Source organism: Hyla sarda, chromosome 1, assembly GCF_029499605.1.
Source record: "Hyla sarda isolate aHylSar1 chromosome 1, aHylSar1.hap1, whole genome shotgun sequence".
Lineage (NCBI taxonomy): Eukaryota > Metazoa > Chordata > Amphibia > Anura > Hylidae > Hyla > Hyla sarda.
Window position 1 is genome coordinate 42,553,993 of NC_079189.1, and position 22,258 is coordinate 42,576,250.

At 43.0% G+C, this 22,258-nt stretch overlaps 1 protein-coding gene across 14 annotated transcripts in view; it reads right to left on the bottom strand.

Moving 5' to 3' along the window:
• Positions 1-22,258, bottom strand: part of CTBP1 (C-terminal binding protein 1) — a 659,916-nt gene that overhangs the window by 31,468 nt on the left and 606,190 nt on the right. For all 14 annotated transcript variants that reach the window (XM_056554666.1, XM_056554659.1, XM_056554676.1 and 11 more), the window contains 2 exons: positions 6,221-6,365; positions 3,975-4,181 (listed from right to left, as the gene is read on the bottom strand). In XM_056554666.1, the coding sequence (XP_056410641.1) occupies positions 3,975-4,181; positions 6,221-6,365 (352 nt within the window). The remainder of the gene's footprint in view (positions 1-3,974; positions 4,182-6,220; positions 6,366-22,258) is intronic.

The window sequence follows — 22,258 nt, forward strand, 5'->3', positions numbered from 1 at the left end:
AGAATGTACATGAATAAGGCAGTAGCCAAAACCTGTCAGGTTGGGTTCTGCATCTGCTTTTATTGCTGTCCAAAAAAGTAATGGAAATTTTGGCACAACAAAATAAATCTGAACTGTGGAGTATGACGCTGCCAACTTTCTGAGCAACTGTCTTGATGCCTATTCTCCAGCACTAACTAGATATTTCATGTTGCCAGCACATCGGGGAAAAACAAAAATGAGACTAATAAAAAAAGAAAATAAAAATTTCAAAGTTTCCATCAAAGAAGCACTCTACCCTTAGTTATTTCCCCCCCATATATGGCCACTCACCCTTACTAGTTCCACAGCACCATCTGTTTTATTCCAGCACAGATGCATCCATGCATTTCATTACTGTAACTGGGTCCCGTGATCACCAGTCTGACCCAGAGAAAGTCACAGTGTTTAATGAGTCAGAGGAAGTGATCAGTCCGGTGTCAGCTGACTTCCAGTAAACAACAGGATGACATCATCACCTACAGGATTGCTTCTAGGAGCTCAAAGACACCTCCCCTACAGCTCTAACTGTATATTGCTGCTATCTTTATGAGATCAGGAGATATATATATATATATATATATATATATATATATAGTAGTTGTATACCTCCCCTTCAGCTCTATCTGTACTTATACCCTTCTCTTCCAGCTCTATCTGTATACTTCTGCTGCTATAATTTCTATGGGATCAGGAGATATATATATATATATATATATATATATATATATATATATATAGTAGTTATACATCTCCCATTTAGCTCTATCTGTATTCTGCTGCAGCTATTTCTATGGGAGCAAGATTTAATGGGGTACTCCAGAGGAAAAAAAATTTTTTTAAATCAACTGGTGCCAGAAAGTTAAATAGATTTGTAAAGAACTTCTATTAAAAAAATCTTAAACATTCCAGTACTTATTAGCTGCTGAATACTACAGAGGGAATTTTTTTTCTTTGGAACACCGAGTTCTCTGCTGACATCTCCGTCCATTTTAAGAATTGTCCAGAGTAGGAGAAAATCCCCATAGCAAACATATGCTGCTCTGGTCAGTTCTTAACAGTGAGAACTTCTATGCTGCTCTGGACAGTTCTGAAAATGAGATGTCAGCAGAGAGCACAGTGCTCGTGATGTCAGCAGAGAGCTCTGTGTTCCAAAAAGAAAATCATTTCCTCTGTAGTATTCAGCAGCTACTAAGTACTGGAAGGATTAAGATTTTTTAATAGAAGTCATTTACAAGTCTGTTTAACTTTCTGGCACCAGTTGATTTAAAAAAAAAATAAATAAATAAATAAATAAAAAGTTTTACACCCAAGTACTCCTTTAAGTAGTTTTATTTCTTTACTCCAGCTCAATGTACTGCTGCTACTATGTCTATGGGATGAGGATATATAGTAGTTATTCCCCTCCTCTCTTAGCTCTATGTGTATACGGCTGTTATCTATGGGAATCAGGATATAAAGCAGTTATACATCTCTTCCAGCTCTATCTGTATACTGCCGCTGCTATAATCTCCATTGGATCAGAAAATATAGTAGTTGTAGATCTTCCCTGAGGCTATGTTTACAAATTGCAACGTTTAGCATCTTTTGCCATGACTTTCCCATAGGTGCTATTTTACCACAACTGTGCAAAGGAAGGTAAAAGTGTGTCATTTTTGCAGGCAGCACATAAGAGATTACAGCAAAAACAGCTAACATGCAGTTAAGACACCCTAAAAACACCTCAGCTATAATAGGTCAAATAACTTTCCCCTCATAGCAATATTTCTTTAATAATGTGCACTTTTAAGGTAAGGTTCACACGTGGGGGGGGGGGGGTTTCAAATCTTCAGCCAATTTCCCACTGAATATTACGTTGACTTCAATGAGGTCTGCTGTGAATGTTTAGTTGCGAAAAATCTGCCATGGCTAAAACCTACAGTGGGAAACTCACAGACGATCTGCCTGCGTGAATGTCCCCTAAAGGAGAGATCCAGTCCTGAAAAACGTATCCCCTATCCTAAGGATAGGGGATAAGTTTCAGATCGCAGGGGGGGGGGGGGGATGTGTTGTCCGACAGCTGGGGCCCCTCATGATCTCCTGTATGGGGCCCCAGTGATGGGTGAGATTTTCGAACCCGTGAGATACTCTGACCGCTTGTCGGCAACCCGCAGGAAGGGGGCGTGTTGACCACCGCACAAAGCGGCAGCTGACAGGCCTCCTCAATACAACTCTATGGCAAAGCCTGAGCGCTGCCTTTGGCAATCTCCGACTCTGCCATAGCGCTGTATTTAGGAGGTGGTCAACACGCCCCCTTCCTGCGGGCTGCCGGGACCCTGTACAGGAGATCGTGGGGGGGGGGGGGGCCCCAGCGGTCGGACCCCCCCGCGATCTGAAACTTATCCCCCATCCTTAGGATAGGGGATATGTTTTTCAGGACTGGATATCTCCTTTAATAAGACCTGAGTGAACTCCAGCACCAGCAGCCTGAGTAGATGAACAGGTGCAGTGATCAAACACTACACCAAAAACCCAAGAGATTCATGGGAAATGCAGGCCGCAATAGGAAATTGCTTCAGTGTGGAATAGTAGTCAGTATGGTTAAAAAAAATAAAAAATCACGCCTGCCATATCAGGCAGCAAGGCACATACACAAGAATCTTTACTTTATTATCTTTTACCTATGTTTAAAAGATATCCCTCAAAACATGCTTAGAAAATTGTGCAAAAACAATAATAATTGGCCCTCCCTGAGGGTAAATGTGCATCTGCATCCATCTTTCTCAACCTCTACTTTTTACTATACACTGAATTCTTGGAAACAAAGAGGTTTCTGTATATAAAGAAAGGGGAACTATGAGCTGTTGGAGAGGGGGGGGGGGGGGGGGAGAAGGGTGCCAGGGGGAAAAAATTAAAAACTAAAAAGGGGTTTCTGGGAAATTTAAAGGACTACTGTCAAACAAAAACATTATGGTGACAGAGATAAGTCACAAGTAGAGATGAGCGAACTTACAGTAAATTCGATTTGTCACAAACTTCTCGGCTCGGCAGTTGATGACTTATCCTGCATAAATGAGTTCAGCTTTCAGGTGCTCCCGTGGGCTGAAAAAGGTGGATACAGTCCTAGGAGACTCTTTCCTAGGAATGTATCCACCTTTTCCAGCCCACCGGAGCACCTGAAGGCTGAACTAATTTACGCAGGATAAGTCATCAACTGCCGAGCTGAGAAGTTTGTGACGAATCGAATTTACTGTAAGTTCGCTCATCTCTAGTCACAAGTTTTAATCAGAAGGGTTCTGTTCTCTAACCACCATCTATACAGAAAATGGACTCCATACACTCTCTATAGCAGTGGTCTTCAACCTGCGGACCTCCAGATGTTGCAAAACTACAACTCCCAGCATGCCCGGACAGCCAACGGCTGTCCGGGCATGCTGGGTGTTGTAGTTTTGCAACATCTGGAGGTCCGCACGTTGAAGACCACTGCTCTATAGACAAACATCCATAGAGATGTTGTAGTTTTGCAACATCTGGAGGTCCGCACATTGAAGACCACTGCTCTATAGACAAACATCCACAGAGAGAAGAAGAAGAAATATATTTATTAATCCTGATCAGCCAAATGTACCATAATATAAATACTGGGGCAGGCTCTGTGTCTTATGCAGGCTTATTTTTGGGGGACACTTTGGTGAAACTCAATGAACACCTATTGTAGATCAATAACACCCTTCGGGTCCTGTTGATGTTCCTCAAGCAACTGACTAAATCAATAGTCATAGAACTCTATCAGGAGTACAAAACATTCTAGAAATTACTGTTCATGTGGTCTAAAAATCCCAACAGAGTTAAAAAAAAAAAACATTCGGCACTAAAATAACTAATCAAGAGTCAATTTTGGCAAAGCCAAGTTTCATACATATGAGCCAATGCATCATATCTATAAATATAATAATAATTCCCATCAAGGAACTTACCCAGTCCTATAATGCCTAAGGTTTCCCCCCTAATCCGAGCAGCTCCGGATGCAACTTCTCTAATCTGCTCCACGCTCTGGACTCTTGTGCCTTCTCGTAACGCCTGGTGTAGCCACGTTGTTCGCCTGTACAAGTTCAGAATGTGGCACATTGTAGAATCCGCTGTCTCTTCTACCGACGCTGCTGGCACGTTGCACACTGCTATACCTGGAATAATAGTAATAACGGTGACCACTGGTGTACTTGGTACATAACATGCACAGTCACAATCATTAACATTGGAGATGAGCGAACTTACAGTAAATTCGATTCGTAACAAACTTTTCGGCTCCGCAGTTGATGACTTTTCCTGCATAAATTAGTTCAGCTTTCCGGTGCTCCCGTTGGCTAGAAAAGGTGGATACAGTCCTAGGAGACTCTTTCCTACGACTGAATCCACCTTTTCCAGCCCACCGGAGCACCTGAAAGCTGAACTAATTTACGCAGGAAAAGTCATCAACTACCGAGCCGAGAAGTTCGTGACGAATCGAATTTACTGTAAGTTCCCTCATCTCTAATTAACATTGTACATGGCCTAAAATGTTATTTGGATGTATTGGCCCTCATTTACTATTGCAAACCCAAACATGTTTTGTCGGGTTGTGCGTCAGATTCTGTCGCATTGCACCAGAAATTCTGTCTGCGCCAGAATTGAAAAAACTCTGACTAACTCTCCATTTTGCTAAGAAAACTGGGGGGAAAGGGGGCGTGGCCTCCGGGGGAAGGCGGCGTGTTCTCCTAAAAGGGGCGTGTCCCCGACATTTTCACAAAAAAACAACATATTTACTAAGGTTTCCACATAAAATGTGGTGGATTTGATCTGAGGAAAACCAAACAGATCAGAACATGTGTAAAAAAAAAGCAAAGTGTAGGGAAACCTTAGTAAATACCGTGGAAAATAAATTGTAGGGAATTAAAACCCACAAAGAAACCTACACAACACTCTTAGTAAATGAGGGCCAATGTGTTTAAATCCCAATAAAGGTAGAAGAAGAAGAAAATACAGAACAACTGGATCTTTTAAATGGCGCCGACTAACCTAAGTATCCATGGTAATCACCACTTACCAAATCGATATATCTATCTGGTACATGGAGATTACCATTACAACTTTGGAGAGTTGGCACCATTTAAAGATCCCATTTTTATGTATTTTCTCCTACTGCTTGTATATACTCGTCAGTTTACCTAAATCTGGTATGGATCAAGAGGCTGCCATCCCATGATATACCTACATGCCTGTGGAGGTGTTGCACCCTTAGTACAACTTGACTTTGTGAGTACATTAACTGCAATTGTTCTGTCCTTCGGTTGCGGGCGCCACTAGGAGTGCAGGCTCCTTTTCCTTTCTTCTATAAAATCCCAATAAAGCCAGGTGTATTGCTAGTTTTTGTTATGCGATCAATCTGTATTAGGGACAGGTGACATGTCTGGGACCATCACGTATAGTGAGAACTAGCAAGATTGCTGACCCCCACACTCTCCATATATACTAATAGAAAGGTGGCCAAACTTGTGTATGTCCTTGTCCACTCAAGCCTACAAGAGCTACAGAAAGAGGAAGACCACGTTTACACAACATTTTTCTTAACTCCAATAGGCCTAAATAAGGAGAACCCTGAGCAAACCCATGGAATCCTAGCTGAAACTATATGAAGAATGCATTGGCCAACAATCTGTGAATGGTGGTCACTGGACCGAAGGTGTTCTATAGGTGATCGTCCCAGGTGTTGGAACGGCAAATATCAGGTGGCATGTCCTCAGGTTTATAAACTGGTTTGCCATGGAATCACATTAGCAGGGGTAAGACAATTAGGTTAGGCAATGAATTAGGCAAGGTAATTGAAATTTTTGTTTCTTGGGGAATCTACATACCATGCTACCTAGAAGTTGCAGTTCAGTGGGTGCCTTCACTATTTTAGCAATATCACCACATTATACACAACCTTACATTTGATCCAACACTGAATGTTCCAGTGATGGAAGCTTTGCCCGATAATTTTGGCCAGTTAAAAATTACCATCTGTGACTCATAGTGAAATCTTATTTTGGAGCTTCATCGGTTCCAAGAACTCTAAATCTCTTCTTTAACACTGTTTATTAAAAATGTATGCTTAGTAATTCTCCACATGACATCGCGCAGCCAGAACTGTAAATCATGAAAACATCAGACTAGTTTTTAGCAAATAATAAAATGGAAAATATACCTAGATCTCCAGCTGACTTGACGTCAATGTTATCGAACCCACTCCCGATTCGGACAATTATTCGAAGTGCCTTGAACTTCTCCAAGTCCTCTCGCGTTAAAGTGATCGTGTGATACATCAAGGCGCCCACCGCTTCATTTAGTACCTAAAAATAAACAGAACCATTGTTATTTTGACCGCTCGATATAACTGTTCAGCCGACGGCCCAACTACAAAGTGTGGAGGACATGGGCCAAACATTGCTTGAGGTCATCCTCCGTATTAGAAGAAATACAAAAGCCAAATAACAGTGTCATTTGGGTTCTGCCCATAATTCTACCAGAGTTCAAATTATGTTTTACAGTCCCCAAATATTAGCTTTTTTACAATGCTGGAACAGTCCCGATCTCCTCAATGGCTTTGGTTCTTCAGAAAAGAGACGCCTGACTTGTGGTCTGCACACTGTAGAGGAACAGTGGTGAAGACCACAAGGAAATCGCTCCACTTGACCCTAAATTATTTAGCTTTGTTGCGGCTTATGTACAACAAGATGTCTTCTAATACAGCAGTGTCTAATTTTAGTAAGCATATTTGCTGAGTATAGATCTGGGTGGGTGGGGGTTGCTCTAGTTGTGCCATCTTTAGGTAGGCACCAATGGACATGAATGATTGATCCATAGAAGAGAGTCTAGAAACTTGACTTAGGATATTAGCCAAACCCATATATGAAACTCCGTGATAAAGGTCTCACCCTACAGAATAAGTATGGATAACAACAACAACTCATATTACAAACCACAGGTATTTCATGAATAAACCTATGCTTGGTCTAAAAAAATCCATTTAACAAGCCAAGTCATTGACTAGAAATGAAAGGTTAATCTCTATATAGTCAGACAGAATGACATCATTGCAGATAAGTAAAGAAATGCAATGAGTGGGAGTGACATCAAAATCCAATGTTTGCCCTTAAGAAGGTGTTGATCCTCCTCGGGGCAGGTTTTTTTTTTTTTTAGTCATTTGGTCATTTTCCAGTTTTTTTTTTTTTTGTTGAATTCGGGCTTTACATTACATTAGCACACATAGCACCTAGTGTTGAGTCTGCTGCCACCATTGGGGATTGTGTTCCCTTCCTTTATGCTTTCCGAGGTGTTCTGGCTGCTCCATAACACACACAAATGGCAAACCCATAGCTCTGATATTAACCCATAGCTCTGCTGTGTTAAAGGGATACTCCAGTGGAAAACATTATCATTATTATTATTATTATTATTTTTTTTTAAATCAACTGGTGCCGGAAAGTTAAACAGATTTGTAAATGACTTCTCTTAAAAAAAATCTTTACCCTTCCAGTACTTTTTAGCAGCTGTATGCTACAGAGGAAATTATTTTCTTTTTGAATTTCTTTTTTGTCTTGTCCACAGTGCTCTCTGCAGACACCTCTGTCCGTGTCAGGAACTGTCCAGAGCAGCATAGGTTTGCAATGGGGATTTTCTCCTGCTCTGGACAGTTCCTGATACGGGCTGATCAGGTGTCAGCAGAGAGCACTGTGGACAAGACAAAAAAAGAAATTAAAAAAAGAAAAGAATTTCCTCTGTAGCATACAGCTGCTAAAAAGTACTGGAAGGATTAAGATTTTTTTAATAGAAGTAATTTACAAATCTGTTTAACTTTCTGGCACCAGTTGATTTAAAAAATAAAAAATATGTTTTCCACCTGAGAACCCCTTTAATGTTTATATGGCACTTCTTACATGTTCAGAGGCACTTCTTACATGTTCTTTTGATACTTCTAAAACCGTAGTTCTCTTATATGGCAGAGAGGACTTTCGCCATCTCTACTCCCCACTTCTTGAGCTCAGTAATAGGGACCAAGCATACCTACAACCCTTTTTGTAAGCTAATACTCCACACTTCGAGTAAGGTCCAAGGATACAAGAATTCCAAAGGCACTCACCGAGTATTGTGTGACTACTTCTTTATTATATTCGATACATACAAGCAGGTAAAGGCGACAGCGAGCCGTAGCGGCTCGCTGTCGCCTTTACCTGCTTGTATGTATCGAATATAATAAAGAAGAAGTCACACAGTACCCGATGAGTGCCTTTGGAATTCTTGTATCCTCGGACTGTATTCACATGCTGCCGTTTCCTTAAATGAGCACCACCTCATATGTACGGTATCATATGTGCGATACCGTTCACCACTATGTGCCTCTCTCACATTCAGACTGTCTATACAGTAGTTTAGCAGTGCCTGCACTTTCTGTACTATTGGCTGGATATTTAGAGTAAGGGGCTCTGACACAGGCTTTTTCTATAAGGTATTATTCCGCTAGGTCTGTATAGCATTTCTAGGCCGTCTGCCTCACATAGTCCATAATCACTGCTGAAAAGATCCCTTTGACAGATGAGGCTTCTCATCACTAGGGCAGCAATGACAAAGACAGCTCAATAGACTCAAAAAGATGGTATCAGACGGGAGGAGCAGTTCTAAATTGTCTTCTCCCAGAGCAGGGAGGAATTATAGGTCTTCAGAAACATGTGATGTGCATTCAATGAAAAGGGTGGGGATGGTAAGAGCAAGGGGAGACAATGTCCCCCGAGACAGACAGATAATACTTGTTACACCTGAACCCAGAGCCCTTAGGGGAACAGTAACCTTGACAAATGCCTTTTTGTACGGTGGCAAAAAAATAAAAAATAAAATATATATCTACATCTCTATATCTATATATATATATATATATATATATATATATATATATATATATATATATATCTATATATCTATATAAAAAGGAAAAAACTATTTGATTTTGTACGTTACACAACGACAAAGAAATGATCAGTCTATAATTTTGATTGTAGATTTATTTCAACAGTGAGACAGAATAACAGCGAAAAAATCCAGAAAATACAAATTTCAAATGAGTTATGAATTGATTTGCATTTTACTCCCCTATCAATATGCAGTATTCGGTCCCCTATCAATAAGCAAAATATCTGGCTTTCAGGTGTCTTTTATATGGGTAGTGAGCTGAGATTAGGAGCACTCTCTCAAAGGGAGTGCTCCTAATCTCATCTTGTTACCTGTATAAAAGACACCTGTCCACAGAAGCAATCAATCAGATTCCAATCTCTCCACCATGGCCAAGACATAAGGATGAAGAGATTGGAGTTGTCCAAGGATGTCAGGGACAAGATTGTAGACCTACACAAGGCTGGAATGGGCTACAAGAGCAATGACAGACAGCTTGGTGAGAAGTTTACAATAGTACGTGCCATTATTCACAAATGGAAAATACGCAAAATAACTTGCAATCACTCTCGGTCGGGTGCTAGTGACCTCACCAGCAGAATAGTGAGTACAGCTCTGTTGTAGAATACAGGATATAACTCAGGATCAGTACAGGATAAGTAATGTAATGTATGTACACAGTGACCTCACCAGCAGAATAGTGAGTACAGCTCTGGAGTATAATATAGGATATAACTCAGGATCAGTACAAGAAAAGTAATGTAATGTACACAGTGACTCCACCAGCAGAATAGTGAGTACAGCTCTGGGGTATAATACAGGATATCACTCAGGATCAGTACAGGATAAGTAATGTAATGTATGTACACAGTGACCCCACCAGCAGAATAGTGAGTACAGCTCTGGGGTGTAATACAGGATATAACTTAGGATCAGTACAGGATAAGTAATGTAATGTATGTACACAATGATCTCACCAGCAGAATAGTGAGTACAGCTCTGGAGTATAATATAGGATATAACTCAGGATCAGTACAGGATAAGTAATGTAATGTATGTACACAGTGACTCCACCAGCAGAATAGTGAGTACAGCTCTGGGGTATAATACAGGATATAACTCAGGATCAGTACAGGATAAGTAATGTAATGTATGTACACAGTGACCCCACCAGCAGAATAGTGAGTACAGCTCTGGGGTGTAATACAGGATATAACTCAGGATCAGTACAGGATAAGTAATGTAATGTATGTACACAATGATCTCACCAGCAGAATAGTGAGTACAGCTCTGGAGTATAATATAGGATATAACTCAGGATCAGTACAGGATAAGTAATGTAATGTATGTACACAGTGACTCCACCAGCAGAATAGTGAGTACAGCTCTGGGGTATAATACAGGATATAACTCAGGATCAGTACAGGATAAGTAATGTAATGTATGTACACAGTGACTCCACCAGCAGAATAGTGAGTACAGCTCTGGGGTATAATACTGGATATAACTAGTAATGTAAACAATGACTGAACCAGCTGTCACCTTCATATACATACATTATATATATATATATATATATATATATATATATATATATATATATATATATATATATATATACACACATACACACATATACACACACACACCCACCCATGTTAGGCCACATAGCCTACGAGCTCTATTGGAGGGTGTGGATTTAAGTTCAGGCTGACCTAAATAAAAAAAATAAAAAATAAAATAAAAAGAGAGAATAATAAAACTACTGGGCTTAAAACATGGCCAAACCACCCCCTCCTCCTGTTCCCCCCTAACATGTTCAATTACCATCAATGTGGCTTCTTGCTTTGTAAAGTCCTCCAGTGTCGCTAACACATTTGTCCCCGGGGGAGGTATTATACCATTGGGATTCAGTTCCCGAGTGCTGTGCCACAAGCTCCCATTCTATGCATTGAGCTCGGTAATTTTGTGAGACGCACCAGCCCTAAAGGCCCGTAATGTTCTGAAGCGCGGTGGGGACCCGGCGTGTTACATAACCACTTACATTTCGTGTCCCATAATAGAAGCAGATCAGGCAGTAGTCATCATCTGCTCGCTCCGTGCCTCCCGCTGTACACATTTCCAACACTGACTGGGCTCAAATGGCTGCAGCATGTTGACGCGCTTTCTTATTTGCAAACAACCGTCAGACACAATCGGCTCGGCGAGTGTATTATTAGCAGCTCTGCGGTTTCCCCCATTATCCTCCAATGCTCTGTGATCTGTACTCAAAAGACCAAATCTCACTTTGTTGTTGGTATCAGAATTAAATATCAGTGAAGCAGGGAGAAAATCAGAGTGGAAACACGAGGGCTTGTTACGTATATGTGCAGATGTAGCAGAGTCGACTGTCATTCAGCCATGGTGGATTTATGATGTGTTACCAGTGCGTTTCCATCGGACTGCAGGAAGCTCAATGATTTTTTTTTCTTTACACGAAAGGTGCATAACAACTGAGCTTTAAATTCAGCTCTGCTAAATCTGTGGGTTTTTTTTTGTTTTATTTTTTTTGCAAACCTCGAGTGACTTTATGTAATGGAACTAGAGGCTTGTAAAGAAAAGAAAAAAAGAAGTATAAAAATAGCAGTAGAGATGAGCGAAGTTACAGTAATTCGATTCGTCACGCACCTCGCGGCTCGGCAGTTGCTGACTTTGTCCTGCATAAATTAGTTCAGCTTTCAGGTGCTCCGGTGGGCTGGAGACTCTCTCCTAGGACTGTATCCACCTTTTTCAGCCCACAGGAGCCCCTGAAAGCTGAACTAATTTATGCAGGCTAAAGTCATCATCTGCCGAGCCGAGAGGTTCCTGACGAATGGAATCACTGTAACTTCGCTCATCTCTAAATGGCAGTATCAGTGTTACCATGTAGTTTAAAAGGGGTTACCTAGAAATAGAACAGGGTCTGGGAGTTGCACTTTTGCAACAGCTGGAATCACCCTGTTTGGGAAACCTTGAAATACACTGCTCAAAAAAAAAAATAAAGGGAACACTAAGATAACACATTCTAGATCTGAATAATAGAACTAATCGTATGAAATACTTTCGTCTTTACATAGTTGAATGCGCTGACAACAAAATCACACAAAAATTATCAATGGAAATCAAATGCATCAACCCATGGATGTCTGGATATGGAGTCACACTCAAAATCAAAGTGGAAAACCACACTACAGGCTGATCCAACTTTATGTAATGTCCTTAAAATAAGTCAAAATCAGGCTCAGTAGTGTGTGTGGTCTCCACGTGCCCGTATGACCTCCCTACAACGCCTGGGCATGCTCCTGAGGGATGTCCTCCCAGAGCTGGACTAAAGCATCCGCCAACTCCTGGACAGTCTGTGGTACAATGTGGCGTTGGTGGATAGAGCGAGACATGATGTCCCAGATGATCAGATTCAGGTCTGGGGAACGGGCGGCCAGTCCATAGCATCAATGCCTTCCTCTTGCAGGAACTGCTGACACACTCCAGCCACATGAGGTCTAGCATCATCTTGTATTAGGTGAAATCCAGGGCCAACCGCACCAGCATATGGTATTATACAAGGGGTCTGAGGATCTCATCTCGGTACCTAATGGCAGTCAGGCTACCTCTGGCAAGCACATGGAGGGCTGTGCGGCCCCCAAAGAAATGCCACCGCACACCATTACTGACCCATCGCCAAACCGGTCATGTTGGAGGATGTTGCAGGCAGCAGAACGTTCTCCACGGCATCTCCAGACAGTCACGTCTGTCACATGTGCTCAGTGTGAACCTGCTTTCATCTGTGAAGAGCACAGGGTACCAGTGGTGAATTTGCCAATCTTGGTATTCTCTGGCAAATGCCAAATGTCCTGCACGGTGTTGGGCTGCAAGCACAACCCCCACCTGTGGACATTGGGCCCTCATAGCACCCTTGGAGTCCGTTTCTGACCGTTTGAGTGGACACATGCACATTTGAGGCCTGCTGGTGGTCATTTTGCAGGGCTCTGGCAGTGCTCCTCCTCCTTGCACAAAGGCAGAATTAGCAATCCTGCTGCTGGGTTGTTGCCCTCCTACGGCCTCCTCCATGTCTCCTGATGTACTGGCCTGTCTCCTGGTAGCGCCTCCATGCTCTGGACACTACGCTGACAGACACAGCAAACCTTCTTGCCACAGCTCGCATTGATGTGCCATCCTGGATGAGCTGCATTACCCGAGCCACTTGTGTGGGTTGTAGACTCCGTCTCATGCTACCACTAGAGTGAAAGCACCGCCAGCATTCAAAAGTGACCAAAACATCAGCCAGGAAGCATAGGAACTGAGAAGTGGTCTCTGGTCACCACCTGCAGAACCACTCCTTTATTGGGGATGTCTTGCTAATTGCCTATAATTTCCACCTGTTGTCAGTTCCATTTGAACATGCAATATGGAAATTCCAAGGGCTAAGGGCATTTTCTGTACCGGGTTTCTCAGTGAAAGTTTGTTTAAATTTATCACCTTTTTCAAGATCTCTGCTTGCTGTTGGAACATTCTTGATTTCTACCCTTCCAGATGTTAAGGGGTTAACCAGGATTAGAAAAAACAAAGCAAATTTTTCCCAAAAAACAGTGCCCACCCCTCCTTTAGGCTGTATGTGGTATTACAACTCTCCTCCATTCACTTCAATGGAACGGAGCTGCAATATCACACCTAAACAAAGGACAAGAGTGGCGCTGTTTCTAGAAGAAAGCAGTTATGTTTTCCTAATTCTGGAAAAACCCATTAATATTTGTTATAATTGATAGTTCTAGTTGTATCCAGTCCAGACAATTCTTGGAATGTTTATTAGCCTTAACGCTAGGCTCATACATTGGCCCCGATTTACTATTGTAAACCCGACCTCTTTTGTCGGGTTGTCCGCGAGATTCTGGCGCATTGTGCCAGAAATTCTGTCTGCGCCAGAATATGTGCCAGAATTGAAATAAATCTGACTAGCTCTCCATTTAACTGAGAAAACCTGAATGGGGCGTGGCCATTGGGGGGGGGGGGGCGTGGTAACCAAAAAGGGGCGTGTTCCTGACATTTTCACAAAAAACAACATATTTACTAAGGTTTCCACAGAAAATGTGGTGGATTTCAGCTGAGGAAACCCTACAGATAAGAGCATGTGTAAAAAAAAAATAAATAAAAAAAAAAGGTAAATTTAGGGAAAAGTGGAAAATGTAGGGAAACCTTAGTAAATACCATGGGAAAAATTGTAGGGAATTAAAACCCACAAAAGAAACCTACACTGCTACCAGATTTAAGAAAGAAAGTTTCCATTCAATGACAATAAGCAGCGATTTTGAAAAGGTGAAGGAATATAACAGTATATTAAAAAGTTTTAATTTTTTAATTTTTATTTAACCACTTCCAGTGCCTGCAGCACACCTTTCTAGGACAGCTGTTTTATTCCATTTAAGTGGCACCACAGAATAAACCTGACACTGGTGTCAGGCCCAAGACCTGATAATGGAATCCTACATATGTATTATAATTGTATTTCTGTATCATGTGTAATCCAACACCTCATGAGGAGTCCCTCAGACTGTGTGTGGTAGAGGGTGTGATGAGGGCAGATGGAATTATCCAAGGGGCAGATGGCAATTACCCGAGTATTTGTGACGCCAGGACATGGTTTATCCTCAATACCACCTGAAGTTATACTGCTGGATCCTGGGCTAGGCACAGGGGCAATAATGACTCAGACGCCAAGTTACGGAACAACGGTAGCTTTACTGAGATAGACAGGTGGAATAGTTTATACTGCTTAGCCAGGCCCACGGAGGTGACCAGTGACTTCAGAGACCTTAGGGCTTGCTGGGACTTGCAGTGGACTGGGACAATTTTGATGTAGGCCACGCTGACTGAAGACAGGTTGACTTTGACTGACTGGATTGAGACTGACTATACCCCGTTTGTTGCTTACGAGGCTCTGACTGGGACCTGGGGGTTGTTGACTTGTAGACTTGTGGCTGCGTGGTTGACTTGAGGCCTCCTGTGGACTCCAGACACTCTTAGGACTTGACTGCACTGGACCTCAGCAAAGACTTAACTGGAGCTCCTTCCAGGGCTTATATTGGGGAGACTAGGAGGGGTCCCATAGGTCACATGGTCACTGACACCTCACTGGGTTACAATCACATGACACTAGTTAATCACATGTCAACAGTTCTTAAAGACATAACACTTTTATATACAATACACAGCATAACTACTCTAGGGGAACAGGTGCAGGGGGCTCAGGGGACACTGCAGGGAGGTTGCCTGACAGGACAGCTAGGGTACAGCTCCTGTACCGGGCCACCACATGTGTCTGTTTTGTGTATTACAGTTTTATTGGGGGGGGGGGGGTCTGTTTGTGCTATACCTCCTTTGAAGTCAAACACTCCGGCCATCATATAATTAAACTGAGATAAGGGACCAGGAAGAGAGAGGCAAACTTGGCAGTAGGTGATCGATTTCTCTACAACGCCACCACAGGAGAAATAAGGCATAGGCACAGTGCCTATTTAAAGGAGTACTCCACCTCTAGACATCTTATCACCTATCCAAAGGATAGGGGATAAGATGTCTGATCGTGGGGGTCCCGCCGCTGGGGACCCCCGCAATATAGCACGCAGCACCCACCTGGTACTGCTCCGGAAGCGCTGGAGGGTCTGGCTCCCGACCACGGAAGATTGTGACTTCACGACTCCGCCCCCGTGTTCCATCACGCCCCGCCCCCTCAATGAAAGTCAATGGGAGGGGGCGTGACAGCAGTCACGCCCCCTCCCATAGACTTGCATTGAGGGGGCGGGGCGTGATGTCACGATCTTCCGTCCCTGTGGTCGGGAGCCAGACCCTCCAGCGCTTCTGGAGCGGTAACAGAAGGGTGCTGCGTGCTATATTGCAGATAGGGGATAAGATGTCTAGGGGTGGAGTACCCCTTTAAGTCAACAAGATGACTGTATATATAAGACAGGAAACGCTCTTTGTAACCCCTCTCTGCTCTGGCCAAATTATAAAAATCCTGAAAAGGAGACCTCATAATTCCCCAAAAGGGTATACGAGAAGGTTACTTAAAAGTCAGACAACCCCTTTAACAGAGTATTATGTAAATAATGTATATTATTTGGACACTATATATTGATATATACAATCATTATGCAGCCCAAAATAATAAGAATGATTAAAACTAGCAAGTTCTGCTTTGTTTTTTTCCCACAAAAACTCCAATTTCTATAAAAACTGCTCTGTTGAGACACAATGGGTAAATGTACGAGGAATAGAATAGAATTTGTATGACAACTATGCAACAAATCATCTAGATTTTGGAGCAAATGTCCCTGTGGAAAAACATAAAAATTAACAAAAAATAAATAGATAAATAAAATAAAAACACTATGCTCCACCTCCCCAGCAACTCTTCCCTGCCAGTCTCTGTAGACCAGGCGTCCAGTACTGGTGTGTTGTGAGGTCACAGGACCATCTGGGGATTGGTAAGGTGAGTATAGTTTATTTTATTTAAAATTTTTATTTTAAAGGGGTACTCCAGTGGAAAAAATATTTTTTTTCCTTTTTTAAATCAACTGGTGCCAGAAAGTTAAACATATTTGTAAATTACTTCTATTAAAAAATCTTAATCCTTCCTGTACTTATTAGCTGCTGAATACTACAGAGGAATTTCTTTTCTTTTTGGAATGCTCTCTGATGACATCACGGACACACTGCTCTCGTTGCTGACGTTGTTATTATAATAATAAGTCTTTATTTATTGCTGTCCTTAGTGGGATCTGAACTCAAGGCCCCAGCACTGCAAGGCAGCAGTGCTAAGCACTAAGCCACCATGCTGCCCTTAGCACGGTTGCTAAAACGGACAGCGATGTCAGCAGAGAGCACTGTGGTCGTGATGTCGTGATTCCAAAAAGAAAGGAATTTCCTCTGTAGCATTCAGCAGCTAATAAGTACTGGAAGGATTAAGATTTTTTAATATAAGTAATTTACAAATATGTTTAACTTTCTGGCACCAGTTGATTTAAAAAAGAAAAAAAACTATTAGTTTTTCCACCCAAAAACTTGATGAAAAATTAGAAAATTTTGCATTTTTCTAACTTTGAAGCTCTCTGCTTGTAAGGAAAATGGATATTCCAAATATTTTTTTTATTTTATTCACATATACAATATGTCTATTTTATGTTTGCATCATAAAATTGACGAGTTTTTACTTTTGGAAGACACCAGAGGGCTTCAACGGTCAGCAGCAATTTTCCAATTTTTCACAAAATATTCTAACTCACTATTTTTCAGGAACCAGTTCAGGTTTGAAGTGGATTTGAAGGGTCTTCATATTAGAAATACCCCATAAATGACCCCATTATAAAAACTGCACCCCCCAAAGTATTCAAAATTATATTCGGTCAGCATTTTAACCCTTTAGGTGTTTCACAGGAATAGCAGCAAAGTGAAGAAGAAAATTCACAATCTTCATTTTTTACACTCGCATTTTCTTGTAGACCTAATTTTTGAATTTTTACAAGGGGTAAAAGGAGAAAAGTTATACTTGTATTTGTAGCCCAATTTCTCTCGAGTAAGCACATACCTCATATGTCTATGTAAAGTGTTCGGCGGACGCAGTAGAGGGCTCAGAAGCGAAGGAGTGACAAGGGGATTTTAGAGAGTACGTTTTTCAGAAATGGTTTTTGGGGGGCATGTTGCATTTAGGAAGCCCCTATGGTGCCAAAACAGCAAAAAAAAAAACACATGGCATACCATTTTGAAAACTAGACCCCTTGAGGAACCTAACAAGGAATTAAGTGAGCCTTAATACCCCACAGGTGTTTCACGACTTTTGCATATGTAAAAAAAAAGAAAAAAAAATTTCACAAAAATGTGTGCTTCCCCCCCAAATTTCACATTTTTGCAAGGGTTAATAGCAGAAAATACCCCCAAAATTTGTAACCCCATCTCTTCTGAGTAGGACCTTCTAAGTGGACCTGAAGTGCACTACGGGCGAACTACAATGCTCAGAAGAGAAGGAGTCATATTTGGCTTTTTGAGAGCAAATTTTGCTCTGGGGCATGTCGCATTTAGGAAGCCCCTATGGTGCCAGGACAGCAAAATAATCTCCACATGGTATACCATTTTCGAAACTAGACCCCTTGAGGAACGTAACAAGGGGTACAGTGAGCATTTACCCCCACTGGTGTCTGTCAGATCTTTGGAACAGTGGGCTGTACAAAATTTTTTATTTGCACAGCCCACTGTTCCAAAGATCTGTCAGACACCAGTGGGGTGTAAATTCTCACTGCACCCCTCATTACATTCCGTGAGGGGTGTAGTTTCCAAAATGGGGTCACATGTGTTTTTTTTTTTTTTGCGTTTGTCAAAACCGCTGTAACAATCAGCCACCCCTGTGCAAATCACCTCAAATGTACATGGTGCACTCTCCCTTCTGGGCCTTGTTGTGCGCCCCCAGAGCACTTTACGCCCACATATGGGTATCTCTGTAGTCGGGAGAAACTGCAATACAAATTTTGGGGGTCTTTTTTCCCCTTTTACCTTTTAGTGTAAAAAATTTTTTTTTTTTACACTAACATGCTGGTGTAGTCCCCAACTTCCCCTTTTCATAAGGGGTGAAAGGAGAAAAAGACCCCCAAAATTTGTTAGGCAATGTCTCCCGAGTACGGCGATACCCCATATGTGGCCCTAAACTGTTGCCTTGAAATACGACAGGGCTCCGAAGTGAGAGCGCCATGCGCATTTGAGGCCTGAATTAGGGATTTGCATAGGGGTGGACATAGGGGTATTCTACACCAGCGATTCCCAAATAGGGTGCCTCCAGCTGTTGTAAAACTCCCAGCATGCTTGGACAGTCAACGGCTGTCCGGCAATACTGGGAGTTGTTGTTTTGCAACAGCTGGAGGCTCCATTTTGGAAACAGTGGAGTACCAGACGTTTTTCATTTTTATCGGGAAGGGGCGGGGGACTGTGTAGGGGTATGTGTATATGTAGTGTTTTTTACTTATTTTATTTTGTGTTAGTGTAGTGTAGTGTTTTTAGGGTACAGTCACACGGGCGGGGGATTACAGCGAGTTTCCCGCTGCGAGTTTGAGCAGCCGCGCAAAATTTGCTGCATCACAAACTTGCAGCCTAATACTCACTGTAAGCCCCCTGCCCATGTGAACCTCCAGCTGTTGCAAAACTACAACTCCCAGCATGCACGGTCTATCAGTGCATGCTGGTAGTTATAGTTTTGCAACAGCTGGAGGCACACGGGTTGGGAAACACTGAGTTAGGAAACAGACAATGTTTCCCAACCAATGTGCCTCCAGTTGTTGCAAAACCACAACTCCCAGCATGCCCAGGCAGCCGAAGGGCATATTGGGAGTAGTGGTTACGCAACAGCTGGAGGAGAACAGTTTGGGGACCACTGTGTAGTGATGTCCAAGCTGTAGCCCTCCAGATGTTGCAAAACTACAACTCCCAGTATGCCAAAACTGTCCAGGCATGCTGGGAGTTGTAGTTCTGCAACATCTGAAGGGCCAGATGTTACAGAACTACAACTCCCAGCATGCCTGGACAGTAAGGGCATGCTGAGAATGTGTAGTTTTGCAACATCTGGAAGGGCACAGTGGTCTCCAAACTGTGGACCTCCAGATGTTGCAAAACTGCAACTCCCAGCATGCCCAGACGCCAAGGGCTGTCTGGGCATGCTGTGAGTTGTAGTTTACAGGGTCCCATTACAGCAATGCATGTCGCTTTACGGCGACGTGCATTGCTGTAAAGGGCCCGACCGCGGCTGAAGATCTACTCACCTGTCGCCGCCGCCATCTTCATCGCCGGGATCCGGGTCTTCAGGGACGAGGTAAGTACCGGGGCCGCCCCAGCACTCCCCCGTCCCCCGCTGCGTCCTCCGGTCTTCCTCCCGTCCTATCCGGACATCCAGGGGCCGGGCAGGGCGGGAGGAAGTAACCCCCCCCCTCCCCTGCGACAGATCGCAGGGGATCGGAGGAGGTGGCAGGCTTGCCACCTCACTCCTATACTTTAGCATGGTCCTGGCTGTCTGTGACAGCCGGGATCATGGAAAATTACCGGGCGGTCGGGTCCCAAAGACCCGATCAGTCCAGTATCGCCGCAGATCGCAGGGGCGATTTCCCTTGAGATGGCCTACATGGCCCCCCTCGGCGTTTGCCCTGGATGCCTGCTGAAGCATTTCAGCAGGCATCTGCTTCCGATCTCTGCCCGAGGCGCGCAGAGACCGGAGAAACACCAGGACGTACTAGTACGTCCTGGGTCCTTAAGAGGTTAAGCATTTATCAGATAAATGTATAAGGAAAGGGGACAATCTGCAACAAATACTTGTTCTTTCTGCAAGGCCTTCTGCGAATGTACAAATGTGCACAACAGGGAAACTTCTGCATTGAAAATTTTCATATCATATGTACAGAAGAATTTTGAGGAAATCTTACCCCCGTGGCTAATACGGTAATGTAGTGTGGCTTTTTCACATGCAAATCAACACAGAAAATCTGTTGCAAATTTGCTTCCCATGCAGTTACCATCTCCATACAGATTCCCCATGTGCAGAAGAAACAGTGAAAATTAGATGAACAAAGACTATGCAAGGAGCAAGGGGGGGGGGGGGGGGGTATTTGTCGCCTCCTAGGGACCTTGCATCTATCGGTGATAATTTTATCATGGTCACTGGTGACATCATAATCCAGTCGTATTAGACCTATTATGTACACAAAATTGCAAGAGCACTGGTCAAGTGATTTTCGATGATCATCAACGCTACAGATGGGAACGGTGCCAGGAACTACCAACTGGAGAAAATTTTTTATGGAGCTGAGAAATCCAGCCGTTTATCCGCAGGCACAATCTTATGTAAATGAGCAATTCATTAAGGCAATAAACCATCCTGTGCCACGACACGTGATCAATAGCCCCCAGTGTTTCTCAGAGGAAGTCCATGTCCTATTAGCCTGCTTAGTAAGAATACACTATACAAGCGCTTTCTAAAAGATGTCCCCGTTCTTTTTTATTAGAATCGGTCGTATTCCTGCATATGCTTGGACAAAAAAGTTCCTTTGCATTGGGGTAGGCTCCATTGTAATTCTGCTGCCCGCTGACATTCATTCTGGCCTGCTCTTACATTAAGCTTAAGCGCCGCAGAGAAATCGGAGTGACAAGAGAGAGAGAGAGCAATCAATGCAATTATATTTACAAGCTCTCGCCAGCCGGTGCACCTTGGACACTGTGCCAAATCAGCACCTAGAGATCGGACTCTCATACACAAATTAATGGACTTCCTTTCACCAAAGATGCTCAGCCCCAATGCACTGGCTACCCTCCAAGCAGCATGGAGTTCCAGCATGAAATATGCTGGAGATGGGCCCAGGTGCAATTCAGAAATGGGGGGGGGGACAGGAGGTCAGTGTTTATTCAAATTAGACAGGTTCTTTGCTCTTTTCCTCCAAGTCTGCCTGCTGATATGAGTGTTACAAAGCATCCAACATTGGATATTTAGACAAGACTGCAGTAGAAGCAGCATAACTAATTCTATAAAAATTCACTCCTGACAATCACCCTATCTAAACTACTCTTACGACGAGCATCAATTGACTTGTATGGGGCAATTGTCTGCATGTCAGAAAGGACCCCTATCAGAGTTGTCACCCACCCATCTATTAAGACTCCTGTCTGGTCATGCATTAATGCCTTTGGCTCCCCGTTATAAAGCCAACTGATAGGTGGCTACATCATACACAAGTAAGGCAAAAATGTGTGACAATCCCTCTGGCTGACATTGCCTAAAAATGAAGTAAGAAATCATTCTAGCTAAGGAATGGCTGAGCAGAATACTCTTGTCCAGGGTATTAATGTACAGGACTAAGGACTGCAATCTATGTGTTATTTCTATGAATAACCAAGCATCCCATATACCGTATTTTTTGCCGTATAAGATGCACTTTTTCTTCCCCAAAACTGGGGGGGGGAAAGTTGGTGCGTCTTATACGGCGAATACACACCTATCGCGGCGGTCCCTGCGGCCATCAACGGGCGGGGAACCGCGGCTAATACAGGACATCACCGATCGTGGTGATGCCATGTATTAACCCTTCAGACGCGGCGATAAAAGCTGACCGCTGAATCTGAAGTGAAAGTGACACTAACCCGGCTGCTCAGTCGGGCTGTTCGGGACCGCCGCAGTGAAATCCCAAACAGATTACAGGACACCGGGAGAGACCTTACCTGCCTACTCGGTGTCTTCTCCATGCCGGGATCCCCTGCATGGCCGGCG